Source organism: Salmo salar, chromosome 17 (assembly GCF_965601325.2).
Source record: "Salmo salar chromosome 17, fSalSal1, whole genome shotgun sequence".
NCBI classification, from domain to species: domain Eukaryota; kingdom Metazoa; phylum Chordata; class Actinopteri; order Salmoniformes; family Salmonidae; genus Salmo; species Salmo salar.
Genome location: NC_138307.1, coordinates 45,265,174 through 45,278,705, shown reverse-complemented (window position 1 = coordinate 45,278,705; position 13,532 = coordinate 45,265,174). Strand labels below are relative to the sequence as shown.

Sequence of the window (13,532 nt, the reverse complement as noted above, 5' to 3'; positions counted from 1 at the left end):
TCAGCACTCGGTGGTCCCGTTCTGAGCAGCTGAGACGCTTTAGCTCCTAGACGTTTCCACTTCACAATGTCATAATTGTAAGTTACGGCCTACACCGGCCAAACCCGGACGACGCTGGGCCAATTGTGAGCCGCCCTACGGAACTCCCAATCACGGCCGGTTGTGACAGCCTGGATCTTTCCCGATTGCTCAGTTTGGCCGGGCAGCCAGCATTCTGGTGGTTCCAAACCTTTTCCATTTAAGAATGGAAGTCACTGTTCTTTGGTACCCTTCCCCATATCTATAACTCGACACAATCCTGTCTTGGAGCTCTGCGGACAATTCCTTCTACCTCATGGCTTGGTTTTTGCCCTGACATGCACTGTCAACAGTGCATTATATAGACAGGTGTGTGCCTTTCTAAATCATGTCCAATCAATTGAATTTACCACGGTTGGACTCCAATCAAGTTGTAAAAACATCTCAAAGATGATCAATGGAAACAGGATGCACCTGAGCTCAATTAAGTCTCTTAGCAAAGAGTGAGTACTTATTTAGATAAGGTATCTGTTTATTTTTAATACATTTGCCAACATTTCTAAAAACCTGTTTTCGCTTTGTCATTATGGGGTATTGTGTGAAGATTGAAGCGATTTCAAAAAATGTTTAAATACATTTTAGAATAACAAAAAGTGGTGAAAATCAAGGGCTCCGATTACTTTCTGAATTAACTGTATGTATGTATTGGAAGTAGGAGTCTAAGTATTGTTGTCCATCAGTTTACTCCAATTAGGGGAGGTGTGGAAGGGTTAGGGAAACGAAAGGAAAATATATTGAAATAAAATATGGGAGATTGGAAAACAATTTCATTGATAGAACTCAGTCTGCAATATTAAAGCTGATCAACAATCATCTGCATCTAAATAATTACTTATATATTTTTTTTATTTATATCCAGTAGACTGTAAAAAAATGATTTATGCAAGTCAAGGAAGTCAGATTTGATCCCATATACCTTGTCATTGAGATAATTATGAAACCATTGGCAAGCATCAGTACCCAACCCTATCGAGGACAGCTTATTCAACAGACATGGCAGCACAATTCTTTAAGGCATTTTCAATATCATTTACAACAAGCATGGTAGCCGTAGTGGTGCTGTGTTAGGTTCTGAATCCGTATTGATTAACATTAAGTACACCATTTACAGATAGAAAATAATGTAACTGTGTGGTCCAATGATTCTAGTATTTTCGCAAGACGGGAGCCTGGAAATGGGTTGATAATTATCGAGATCACTACTATCCCCACCCTTATGGAGTGGTAGCACCAAAGCTGCTTTCCACACTTTCGGAACATTTCCCGATACTAAAGTTACATTTAAAAAAAAAAGTGTGCGTTACTGTGCCAGCAATGAGAGGCGCTGCACACTGAAGCAAAGACGGGTCCAAATTGTCAGCCTCTAATGACGTCTTGGTGTCAATAGCTAATAATGCAGCAATAACGTCTGTTTCTGTGAGTTGCCAAAAAGAAAAACCGAGACTACCATTTCCCAAGTCATGTGAGGTTGACTGATTATCCATCGAGGCAACTGGAGGCTGTATGTGGGAAGAACTGTCAACTGACTGGCCAAAACCAGAATGATGACCATTTCTTTAAATAGGAAACCAGAAGAGATAAAAATGCTGATTAAAACCATCATAAATCTTAGCAGTTTCCTACATTACTGAATTAACTGTTTTCCAGAATATAGCGTGTTCACTAACAGTCTCCCATAGCGCTTAGGAAGTAGTTTGATTTGGCCTGTAACCTAGCTCACTACAGTAAGACAGCTCGTTCATCAGACAGTCACTGCTCCCCAAAGATTTGCCATTGCCTGAACTTAGCCTCTGCCAGGCTTTCAACGCGTTTCGTCAAAATCCATAGTTTCATTCGATTTCGTGCCACAGCCCAACTTTTGTTTTAGCGGATGTTTTAAAATGCTTTTTTATTTTACTTTTTGGCGGTGTGGCTAATGGGGGCGATAGATTCATATATCAATGTTTTATGGGTACATAATCACGATAGGACAAACCCTAGCGCCCAATAATTACTCTAAACCTGAGGACACAGTCAGCCCATCTTAAAGACAACACACTTTGCATATAGCCTCAAACCTAAAGCCTTGAGGTACAGCAAAAGGCCTTGCAACAGCAATAACAGTCAGACCTCTGGGAGTGGGGTGACTCTGCGTCCCATTGATCAAGGGGTGGTGTAGCAGCACCACCAGTAATACCACCACCGGCCCCAGCAGTAGAAGTGTTGGCATTAGCAGCTTGCTCACAGCTCAGCACTCTCTCCACCACCACTCTGCTCCTGTCTAAATCTGTCGAGGCGTTCGTCCTCAGCTCTGTCCTCAGCTCTGTCCTCAGCTCTGTCCTCAGCTCTGTCCTCAGCTCTGTCCTCAGCTCTGTCCTCAGCTCTGTCCTCAGCTCTGTCCTCAGGCACCACCAGCAGCACAGGAGCATCTCATCTCAAACGCTTTAACCATCCGACACCGGCCTCACAAAATCCATCTCCATAACTCGGCCCTACTCCGGGGCTTAGTTTGATCCAGCCCTAATCCGATCCCCAAGTCCAGTTGTAGCTCAGCTCACTCCTTGCCCAGGCCTTGGTCCCAGAGCTCAATCCCAGTTCAGTTCAGACACGCAGCAGAGAGGCACAGTAAAGCGAGGCCCGTCCCGAGCACAACACAGTCAAACACAGCTAACGAAAAGACCCCTCCCTCCTCCTCCGTCAGTGTTCAAGTTTTGCAGTGCCTCTTCTCGCTCGCTCTCCGAGCCCAGCTATGTGACAGTGTCAACCCCTGTCCTGCCCTCTAGCATGCCCCTGCCCTGACGTGTGCTCTGCCTTGCTGCTACCACAGGATAGCCTATTTATAGCAGCAGCTAGCTAAGCTACGACGATGGTCAAGAATCCGCTTCAGGAAGTAGAGGTACACAGATGGAGAGAGAGAGCGAGGGGAGGGGAGGGGGGGGGGGCGAGAGAGTGGTAAAGGGAGAGGGGAGACAAGAGCAAAGGAGAGACAAGCTAGAGGTGGAGTACAGAGTGGTACAGGAGAAAGAGAGATGTAGGGTGAAAGAGGAAGGGGTACAGGAGAGAGACGGATGGGTATAGGAAAGAAAGGGGATGTTCCTATCAAGATAGAGGGATGAGAGAGCTCAAGAAAAAGGAGGGTAAATAGCAGAGGGGCGGTGACAGACGGGGCCTGACAGCAGAGAATTCCTGCTGAGGCTGAAGAATACATTGTGGCCAAATAGACAGGTACTTTCTCTAGTAGCTAGCTACTTTAATATGCAATTAGGTATTCATATAACTGGGTCTCCTTAAGAATCTACTTTAGCCTGAGTAGAGAGCATAGCTGGAGGTGGATGTGAGGAGAATAATTAAGTAGGCATCTGTCGCAACCAGGCGAGAGAGAGAGAGAGAGGGTGGAGGTGGAGAGTGCAGATGAAATGTATTCTGAAGGTCACACAGGGACTGCAGAATATGCAGCACAATAAGCTCAGAGAGAGAGGAAGAAGAGAGAATGCATAGAAAATGCGAATGAGAGGACTGTCACTGTACACTGGGAGTCTAGGGACAGTGGCTCAGAACAAATGCATCTTGCCCCACCCTATCCACAATCATACAGTCAAACAAAGATGCATCCTTAATCCTTGTTTGAAACATCCAAGATTAAAATAGCACCCTATCCATTATTCAATCCCAGAGCGGACCAAGCTGGCGCTGTACAGTGAGGAGTGGGTTGACAGGAAGGGGATCTGCAGGGAGATCCTATTCCTACATCTCCACCATGGAGTCCACAGAAACAAGAACACAATATGGAAATAAATCTACCATTAGTGTGCAATGGTGAAAACAGTGACGTGCTCGAACCGTAAGTGTGCTACATACATACATACCTCAGTAGTGTGCCCGTATTTCTCAGATGCCGGGTAAAATAAAATCGCACGTAGCCTATATCCACACACAAGCCTTCAGTGAGAATATCCTACAGTGTTGAGTGACACTGATATTACACCCATTCCAGCATGCAATGGTTCACAACTAGTGGAAAATAAAACATTTCTCTACTATTAGGCTATTGTTCAACTACTGGACAGTGACAACACAATCCACACCCACAGCAGTGTCCAACTAAGATCTCAGAGTTCCTGGGTTGCATGAGGTTCACACTAACTATTGATTCTCACTAGAAGCACCCACACAAAATTACTCTTCTTAAATGTTATTAGTTAAGACTGAAATGTCAATTAATCCATAATTCCGTCAGTAGATAATGATTTAATCTGAGATGACATTCAAATAGTTTAATATGCAGAAGCTCTTTAGTCCCATGATAGAATACACTGCTGTGAAAACATAGATAAAAACCATAAACCATGCAGGCAACTGCAAATCCCCGCATAACCACCTCAAGCCTTAACCCAGAGCCATAGATGTACGGAGTCCACAAACTATCCTCCATATTGGCACCAAACATTCCACTAAATCAATAACATTCTACTTTGCACTCTTTGCCTAGATAGAACCTTTGGAGCCAAGATCGCTGATGTTCAAAACTCGACATCTTCAGAGTTTGCTGAATTCCGTTGTGTCTCTCTATGGCTCTATGTGCCCCAGCCCAGTCAGTCAATTAGACAACCCTCTCTATGCTCAATAGTCCTTACTTCCTGCTGTTGAAGCTGCTGTTATGACTGTTTGTGAGAGATGAAGGGGAGATCTTTGGCAAAGCAGAAAGATTGGAAGTACCAGATGACCTTCAAAAGATAAAGAATATCATGAGTTAGAGAGAAAGGATAAAGGCTCTCGATGAAGTGGATTTTGAGAGGTGAGGGTTAATTCAAAAAGTATGGAAATAGGTTAAACCAGGGGTTTTCAAACTAGGGTCCAGGTACTGCAGGGCGTCTGCCATTTCTATCAATATCACAAGCTGCAATAGAATAACATCGTGGATACAATGCGTCTCTGCGTCCAGTATGAAGTTAGTTAAAGGTAGTTTCACGAGCCAATGCTAACTAGCGTTAGTGCAATGACTGGAAGTCTACAGGAACAGTTAGCATGCTAACTGTTCCTCAAATTCTGGGGAAGTAGATAAAGGGCTTCATTGCCAAAATCTCCAACTACCCCTTTAAAATTTAGGAAATTATAGTAATTGGAGCTGATCACAGGGTTTGCTCTATGTAGGAAATTCTTAGGCCGGCCATCTAAGCGGTAATTTGAGGGATGGAAAAACAGTTGCGTCAACTTAAATGACCAAACCCAGATAAAAATCATGCATAAAAGATATTGCACTGTATTTTTAAATACCAAATTTGAGAACTAACAAAGAAAGCTAGACAGTAAGGGAGATCGAAAACTACGAAAACTGGGCATTCAATGCACATGCTCATTGATTTTGTTATGTTTGAGCAGAAGAACAAAGCATTAGCCATTGGAAAACGCATAAAACTGCAAGAAATATGCTTTAAAAAAAAGCTAAATTGTCTCTCAGCTCCATGCCAAACCATGTAGAATTGCTGGAAATTTGATGAAAAACTGCTCAATTCTCTCAGCTCAATAGAAAAATGTGTAGAAGTGCAGAAAATGTACTTTGAAACTGCAACACTTTCTCTACGCCGCCAAGACACCTTTCTAGCTAATAGACTGTGTTAGAGCTTACCCTTCCAACAAACTGTGGGAAGGTCAAAATAATGAAACTGTTCATTTAAAAAAAGTTGATTACTTCTACCTGCCATTATCATTCACCTGATGAGACAAGACATAACGTATTATGGGGGTCCCTATGTCGCCGGTTTGCCTGGGCGGGGTTCCCTGGGCAAGAAAAGTTTGAAAACCCCTGAGTTAAACGATAAGAGATATGTCAGCAACTAAAGCCAAGCAAATAAGATAGAGGCAAATATATGATAGGGAGTTGAAATTCAAAGATGAAAGACTGTAGGAAAATGGTAGCAAAAATAATCATAAGGGTCTGCTGGGTTGAACATAAATGTATACATTGAATGTATGAAACAAACTTAGCAGAATAGACTAGCATTGAGAAAGCTCAGCCTCAGAAGAACCAATGTCTTTCAATCCCCAGGCCAAGTGAGAGTAATTCCTAATTGGAAGTCCAGCTACTCACTCCCATAAACTAAGGTCATGGACCCAGCCAGACACACTCACTTAGGTGCAGAGGAACCTCTAGGCCACGATCCATCCTCATTCTTCTGCTCTATTACCAGGACCTGCATGGATATCAGAAATAGAAACATAATACACATAAATATATGGAAACATAATACATACGCCACTATGTTAAACTTTCTTTGTCAGATTGGCATACTGTACCATAAATGGAGTACTATGGCAACACTCGTCTTGTAGTATTTCCAAATCTGTTTTACAATTGCATCTACATACAGTAGGGCTACACGATATGCACTAAACAATCTAAAAGCTATTTTACCAAATATTGCGATTTTACTTCCGATAAAGACCAAAGACTTGGGAGAATGTTTTTTTTTGTGAACTGTTGGATCCATAGAAATATGATTTATGTCAAGAAGCAAAGTGGAAAGCAACATTGCTCTTGTTTGGAACAATCTGTTGACTGCATTTGACCTAATAGAACAGCATGCAAACGTATTGTGAATCTACCAGCGAGGAGGAGGAACTGTGCTGCTTGAGTGACAGGGGGCGAGGCTTGGTGTGTGTGGTAGAGGTCTTCACGAGACCAAAAAGTTTGACCCATTACGAAATGGACCTGGGGCTTTCGTTTCCCACCCGATATGGATAAATCTTTTTTTTTTTTTAATAGAGAGAGACCCGTTCCGAACGGACCCGGGGACAACTAGACCCATTCCGTATAGACCTGGTCGGATCCAGACCAGGTCCGTCCGAGCGATGGAAGCAGCAGTAAAGTCATTTTTCAAGCTACTTCATTAGCAGAGCTGATGTGAGAGGAGGGAGAGATCTGCCACTCTAGCAGTTACAAATAACTCAATTCAGAATCTTAAGTAGCAGCCTACTCTTTGGCTCTTGGTCATTGTAACCTATCCTTTAACTTTTAATTCCGTCACGTTAATTCCATCTTCCATTGGCTCCCGAGTGGCGCAGCAGTTTAAAGCACTGCATCTCAGTGCTTGAGCCATCACTACAGACACCCTGGTTCGAATCCAGGCTGTATCACAATCGGCCATGATTGGGAGTCCCATAGGGCGGTGCACAATTGGCCCAGCGTCGTCCGGGTTTGGCCGTCATTGTAAATAGGATTTTATTTTTAACTGACTTGCCTAGTTAAATAAAAGGTTAAATTTAAAAAAATAATACAAATAAATCGATATATTGTCACACACTGAGGCTCTATATGACTGTAGTCTATTGCCACTTTCATGACTTCTGATTGGCCAACAACAAGCTACAAGCTCCACTCTCGATAAACACAAGTGCAGCAGAATAAATTATGAAATGTCTCTTGCTCTCCCTACTGCAGCAGTCACGTTTGGATCTGTACTGTCCCTTCCAGAAAAGTCGGTTAAAATTACACATGCCCGAGAACCGTGACACTCTTATCAGACCCGACCTAGACCCGTAACATTATCTAACTTGGGTTCCGGATAGGGTCTCAGGTATTCAGGTACAGGTGGGTGGATCCGTGAAGACCTCTAGTGTGTGGGAAGCAGTCGGAAGGGTAGAGAGGGATCGAGACAACAGAGTACAATGTAAAAACAGACATAAGAAGGCTGAGTGGCGTTTCAGAATATTGCATGCAATATGGATTTCTTGCAATTTGGATATTGAGCGTCAATATCGCGATTTCTATGTGAAATCGATTGGAAATGCAGTTTAATGAATCTACTGGTACTTCTGTATTTCTCACATCGGTTTACTGCATCTAGTTAAGAGTAGTAATTTCCCAATCTCATAATACAGAGAAACAGGGAGATGAATCATATCCCTAAGTATCCCTTTGCCTCTTAATTGGCTTTGTCGTGGGCAGACTGAAAAGCCAAAGTGTCTGGGCAGTGTCCAAAATGGAATCTTATTCCATATTTAGTGCACTACTTTGACCAGGCCCCAAAGGGTTCTGGTCAAATGTAGTGCACTCAGGGCTCTAAAGTGCAACCATTTCAGTCACATATGCTCCGAGATACTGTTCTGTGAGACCCCAAAAAATAAAACAAATTAAATTAAAAATAACTGCTAGTGGTCACTCATATTGCCAGGGTCTGAAGCTCATTGGTTGAACTCGCATTGCTAGGGGGCTGGCCCACGTGGTGGAAAATGTAAGGGGAAAAAAAATAAAATGGCACAGCACAGATTCCAGAGAAACAGTTGCTTTCAAACTAGGAAAGGGAAAGCCTTAATGGACATCCACATCTCTGGCGCCAGAGGAACAGTGGGTTAACTGCCTTGCTCAGGGTCAGAACGACAGATTTTTACCTCGTGGCTAATTGAGCAAAGACAGCAATTCTCCTCATAGATTATGCATATATGAACTGCACATTGACACATTCGGCCCAAAGTGGGAGGTTTAAGAAAGCCTTAGTAGTCGCCAAAGTTCAGAGCATGTCTAAAGAATGTATCAGTGATAAGTATTTCTTTAAACTTTCTCAAGACATAACTGCATGGGAATGCCTGGGCCTACCACTGTGTTGCCAGTTAGCGATGCCGAAACAGTCATTTGTAAAGGCTTTCCCATAAAGCTTTACAAATGAAATAAACTGCAAAGTAAAGCTGGCAAAATAATGATATCAATATGATTTGTATGCATCGGGTGGTCTTTTGTTTCATAAACTCTATCGCCATACAGAAACACCGCCCGCCAAATACCAGTCTCTTGACATGCACAATTGAAATTAAAGGGCAAATATACACCAAAATATGTTTTCCTTTCTTTCCCAGACATCAAAACATGTGATTTAAAAGCATTGTTGTGGACTTAGAAAACAAACTAAATTGGATGATCACACTAAAGTGTGATTTTGAGAATGAAAACCTGGCCGATAGTTTTTTGGTGCTATGCCAAATGTATTGGCTGGTAGATTTTTCCCCCAATTTTTTCTTCATCAAGTTTGTTTTTGGCCCTATTCATAAACCATGTTGTGGATCGTTCTAAATCTACTCACATTTGTTTACACCTTGTTTAGTCACCTTTGCTAGCTAACAACCTTGTTACTTTACTAGTATATCTAAACACTATGGGGCACAGAAAAAACACGAAAAGGGATAGCTTCATTAGAAGATAAATCATCATACAACCAATGACTGATTTCATGCATGTCATCACTCAAACTTGAGGCTCTTAAAGAGACTGTGTAAAATTTGATGTAACTCATCTCAATAGGTCCTTCAAACTCAACCTCGATGCCAGTTTGACTGCAATTTCTCATTGTTCCTCTCTAATTAGGGACCGATTTAGATCTGGTCACCAGGTGGGTGCAATTAATTATCAGGTAGAACAGAAAACCATCAGGCTCCGTACCTCGTAGGGTAAGAGTTTATTACCCGTCAATAGGTAGAGCTTTTACACAATGTAGAAACCTAATATTCCAAAAATGACTATAATTTCAATGGCAGGTTTTTGTATCAACATTCTAGCTTTTAAAAACCAATGTCTTCACATGGTTAAATATTAGATAGAGCACAGCATGTGCTCAAAAGTAGGTTGTCATGACATTGGCCTGTTGGGGGAGGTTTATGACCCCCATAAATACCTTTCCCCTTTTCCCTCTCTACTCTATAGAGTTGACTCTTGTAAAGCCTTTGTAACATAGAGAGTCTGGTAACATCAAAAGGTGGGAAACGGAACCATATTTCGGGAATCCAACCAGTTGAAAATATGCGTTGGTACTTAATTAATATGATCTCAGATCAGTTGTTGTCGGAGACATTACTACTAATGACAGGATGACAAACTATCTTGGAAAGTCTAGTTCTCAGATTCACATGGAATTGTTGTGCAATTTAAATGTTTAAATATGAAACTATTTGTGAAAAGATTAAATGTAATTTTAGCTTCTTAAATGAGAGAACGGTTTGTCATAGAGAAACTCTGCTCACTCAGAGGCCCCGCCCAAGTGAACATGGTTGTAAACTATGAAAACACGCCCTTCTTTCACCACTATATAAACCCGTTGACGAAAATTCTACTTTCTGTTCCGAGAATGTGAGGACGACAGTCCTACGTTAAAAGGGCTCAGATAATAACCTAACGAAATTAGCATCGTGTTCAATGTGAAGGTGACAATTGACACGCCAAAAGGATGAATTTCAACTATACCAGCCAGAATATAGCACGAGCTTAAAAGTATGGCAACTTGGTATGAACTTTGAACTCTTCACTCCAGAAATGATACCTCCTAGCCGTTGAGTTAGCAGCAGCCACTGTAAACGCGGGCTAGGAAAGGATGGACGACGTATCCAATCTAACACACACACAACGATTCTACAACGTATCCAGTTTCCCACCAGAGACATTCTTCAAAGGACAAGAGATCCCTGCTGGGCAACCCGGCCTTCCATCTACGACCAACCTATTGAAGCGCAGCTCAGAGTAAATATTTATTGCATTTTCCTTTTTCCAAATGGGCAGTTATTTATAAGGCATAAGATTCTGTATTTACGATAGCATAGCTTCTCCCTTTGTTACTCAGTCTTCCCGCTCTTTCATTCAAAACCCAACCCCCTTTCTTTGTGTAACCAGCCGTCAAATCTGTTCCGTCCGCTAGGGACGTTTTCCTTTATGACACAATTTGTAATCAATGTATGATCCATTCTGTGTAGATGTAATTCTGTGTGATTTAGGTATTTAGTAAATAAATTATTAAACCAAGTTTTGAATTGCTGATTCAACTTGTTAGCCAGGGTTCGTGAAAATAACAAAGAATTTACAACTTTCAGATGAGACTGAATAAAGTGACGATTAAATATTGACTGCTACTGATGTAAAAGATTACTCGGTCTTTAAGAGTTTATTCAGAAGATAACAGATCTATAAACATTCTTTCGTGGTGCCCCAACTTTCTAGTTTAATTACATTTACCTGATTAGCTTAATCAGGTAATATTAATTACAGAGAAATGATTTTATAGAATAGCATGTCATATCACTTAATCCGGCATAGCGAAAGACAACATTAATGACGCCCCGTGCGAGGAATCTAAAATAGGATGAGGCTTTCATTTTGATTCAGCCTATATAAAATTGAAAAGCAGATTACATAATGTACCAAGCTTATTATAGACATTATTGGAGTTGTAGACAGGAATTATTGGTGGTGCGTGTGCGCTCTGGAGAACTGCCTCCGTGTTGTTCAATGATGTAGTCAGTGGATAGCGTAAGCTATACATTTCTGTGGCTGATAAAGCTAATTTGAGATCTGAGAAATAGAGCGTTTGGCCAAACGCAGGGCTATTTCTGCCTTGCGCGTTTCAGATGTGGCTCGGTCATAAACCAGCCAATTGAAATTGAGTAGATATTAGTTTGACCAGCGATAATTCTCTCTCTCGCGCGCGCGCGCGCACACACACACACACACACACACACACGCGTTTCCACACGAGTAGACCACGGTGCATTTCGTTGTTTGCCGCGAGTTCCGGTTAAAACATCGTCAAATAACTCAGAAAAGGGTTTGAACATAAGTTATGAGTGAAACCTTTCCCTTTCCAAGGGAATCTTATGTTATGCCTGAAAATGCACAAAGTAGGATTAGCTTGCACGAGATGCTAAGCTAACAAAGGGAAAACAGCCATTTTGTTTTCTTCTGCTTTGCAGAACGGAAGTCCCACCCTTTTGTACTTTCGTTGGATTTCAGTGTGTGCTCTGTGACACCCAAGTAGTCACTTATGATATCCAGACGGCAATCAATGCCTTATTCAATTTAACTAATCAGTGAAATTGCCAGATTTACATTCTCAAGTGGATCTTTTAAATAATATCCTAATTGTTTTTCTAAATGAGACATTGTAAACTTTTTCCACATTAACCTAGATGACGCAACCTCAGGTTAATTAAAGTTTAATTCCCAAATAGCCTATACAGCTTTGATTTATCATTAAAATTGATCAATCAGTAAAATTTTGTTTTTGCAAAACACATTCAGTAACCCCACCTCCAGCGGGAATCCCATGTGGCTTCGGCCTTAGGGAGAAGTGTACCATTGTGGTGAATGTACCCTAACATTTGAACTACTGTTTACACTTATGATATCGAATCAATGGAGATTGTATGGATTATCGTCTCATTCAATTTAATAAGTTAAATTGTTGAACATACCTTAATGTTCTTCCAATCAAATGAGACACTTTTAAACTTCCCATATTAACCTGGATGAACTAACTTCTCAGGTCAATTAAAGTTTAATTCCCAAATAGCTATCCAGGTATGATTAATCATTATCATTGATTAATTAATTCAAATTTGCTTTTGCAAATTCATTCACGTCCAACTTCCACATTACTGGTACAGTACTGATGGTTCGGTAACATCTATAAATAGATTAAACTTGTCTTTGCAGCTTCCAACGAATGCCAAACTGAAAATTATTATAATTTCTTTTTTTTAATTAGGAAAACTTCTCTAATAATGTTAAAGCTATCAGAGGAGGTGGTCACCACTCCTCCGCTAATTAGTGAACCGCCACCCATAAAAGGATTGACCTCAGCAGCGATACCAACCCTAATTATACCATTAGCAAAAAAACAGCCGAAATTGCAATGTGATGGTTCTCTCCACTTCAGCACTTATATTTTACCGTCAAAGATTGGCATCGGTCCAATACCACAGTGCACAGCGGAAGCACGTGCAAGACATGGCTAACATGAGGGGACAGGTGGAGAGAACTGAGCAACTACTGACAAAAGCAGGAAATGAAAACATTCTGCTAGTCGAGGAACTGCGTTTGAAATCTGAACAATTAAAAGTAAATGCAAATGCTTCTGACGATGAACGAGCACAAACTCTAACAAAATTGTTGTCTCCAGGAACAACTCGATTTAGCCAAAACTAAATATGATGTAGTCCACTCCAAACTAGATAAATCTGTCGAGTTATCTACAAACAGGAGCGCGCAATTTAATAACATGCAGGCAGTTTTGTTGAACGTTACTCAAGGTAACAATGTTCTACTCCAAATTCTGCAGACCATAGACGATCAGTTAATGAACACAATGACTAAGTTGGATGACAAAAATCAGCAGATATCATTGAAGTCGCTGACCAAATGAATGATGAGAGAACTCAGGTGATGAAGATGGAAATATTGATTTCTAAGCAAGCGGAAGAAATCCCATCACTAAATCTCTCGCTCCGTACTCAAGACCTCTATCTGCAAACCATGACAGGTAAGTTTGAGACAGAAAGGAGCAGGTGTGACACTCACATGTCCAAAATCAGTACTCTAAGTGCTCAAGTGGACTCTGCAATGCAGCAGAATACCACTCTTAGGTACCAGCCACAGTGATTTGAAGCACAAACACCAGGAGATTTGGTTGAAAGATTACAGCCATTCTCATAATGCGGCCACT

The 13,532-nt window shown here is 41.3% G+C and overlaps 1 protein-coding gene across 5 annotated transcripts in view; it reads right to left on the bottom strand.

The window, feature by feature from the left end:
- The window catches only part of LOC106575950 (ubiquitin carboxyl-terminal hydrolase 15), a 45,250-nt gene that overhangs the window by 18,500 nt on the left and 13,218 nt on the right, over positions 1–13,532 (bottom strand). For 2 of the 5 annotated variants that reach the window (XM_082963791.1, XM_082963794.1), the window contains 2 exons: positions 6,187–6,261; positions 4,692–4,781 (listed from right to left, as the gene is read on the bottom strand). In XM_082963791.1, coding sequence (XP_082819917.1) covers positions 4,692–4,781; positions 6,187–6,261 — 165 coding nt within the window. The remainder of the gene's footprint in view (positions 1–4,691; positions 4,782–6,186; positions 6,262–13,532) is intronic. The other 3 variants (XM_014152713.3, XM_014152715.3, XM_082963793.1) reach the window with 3 other exon arrangements.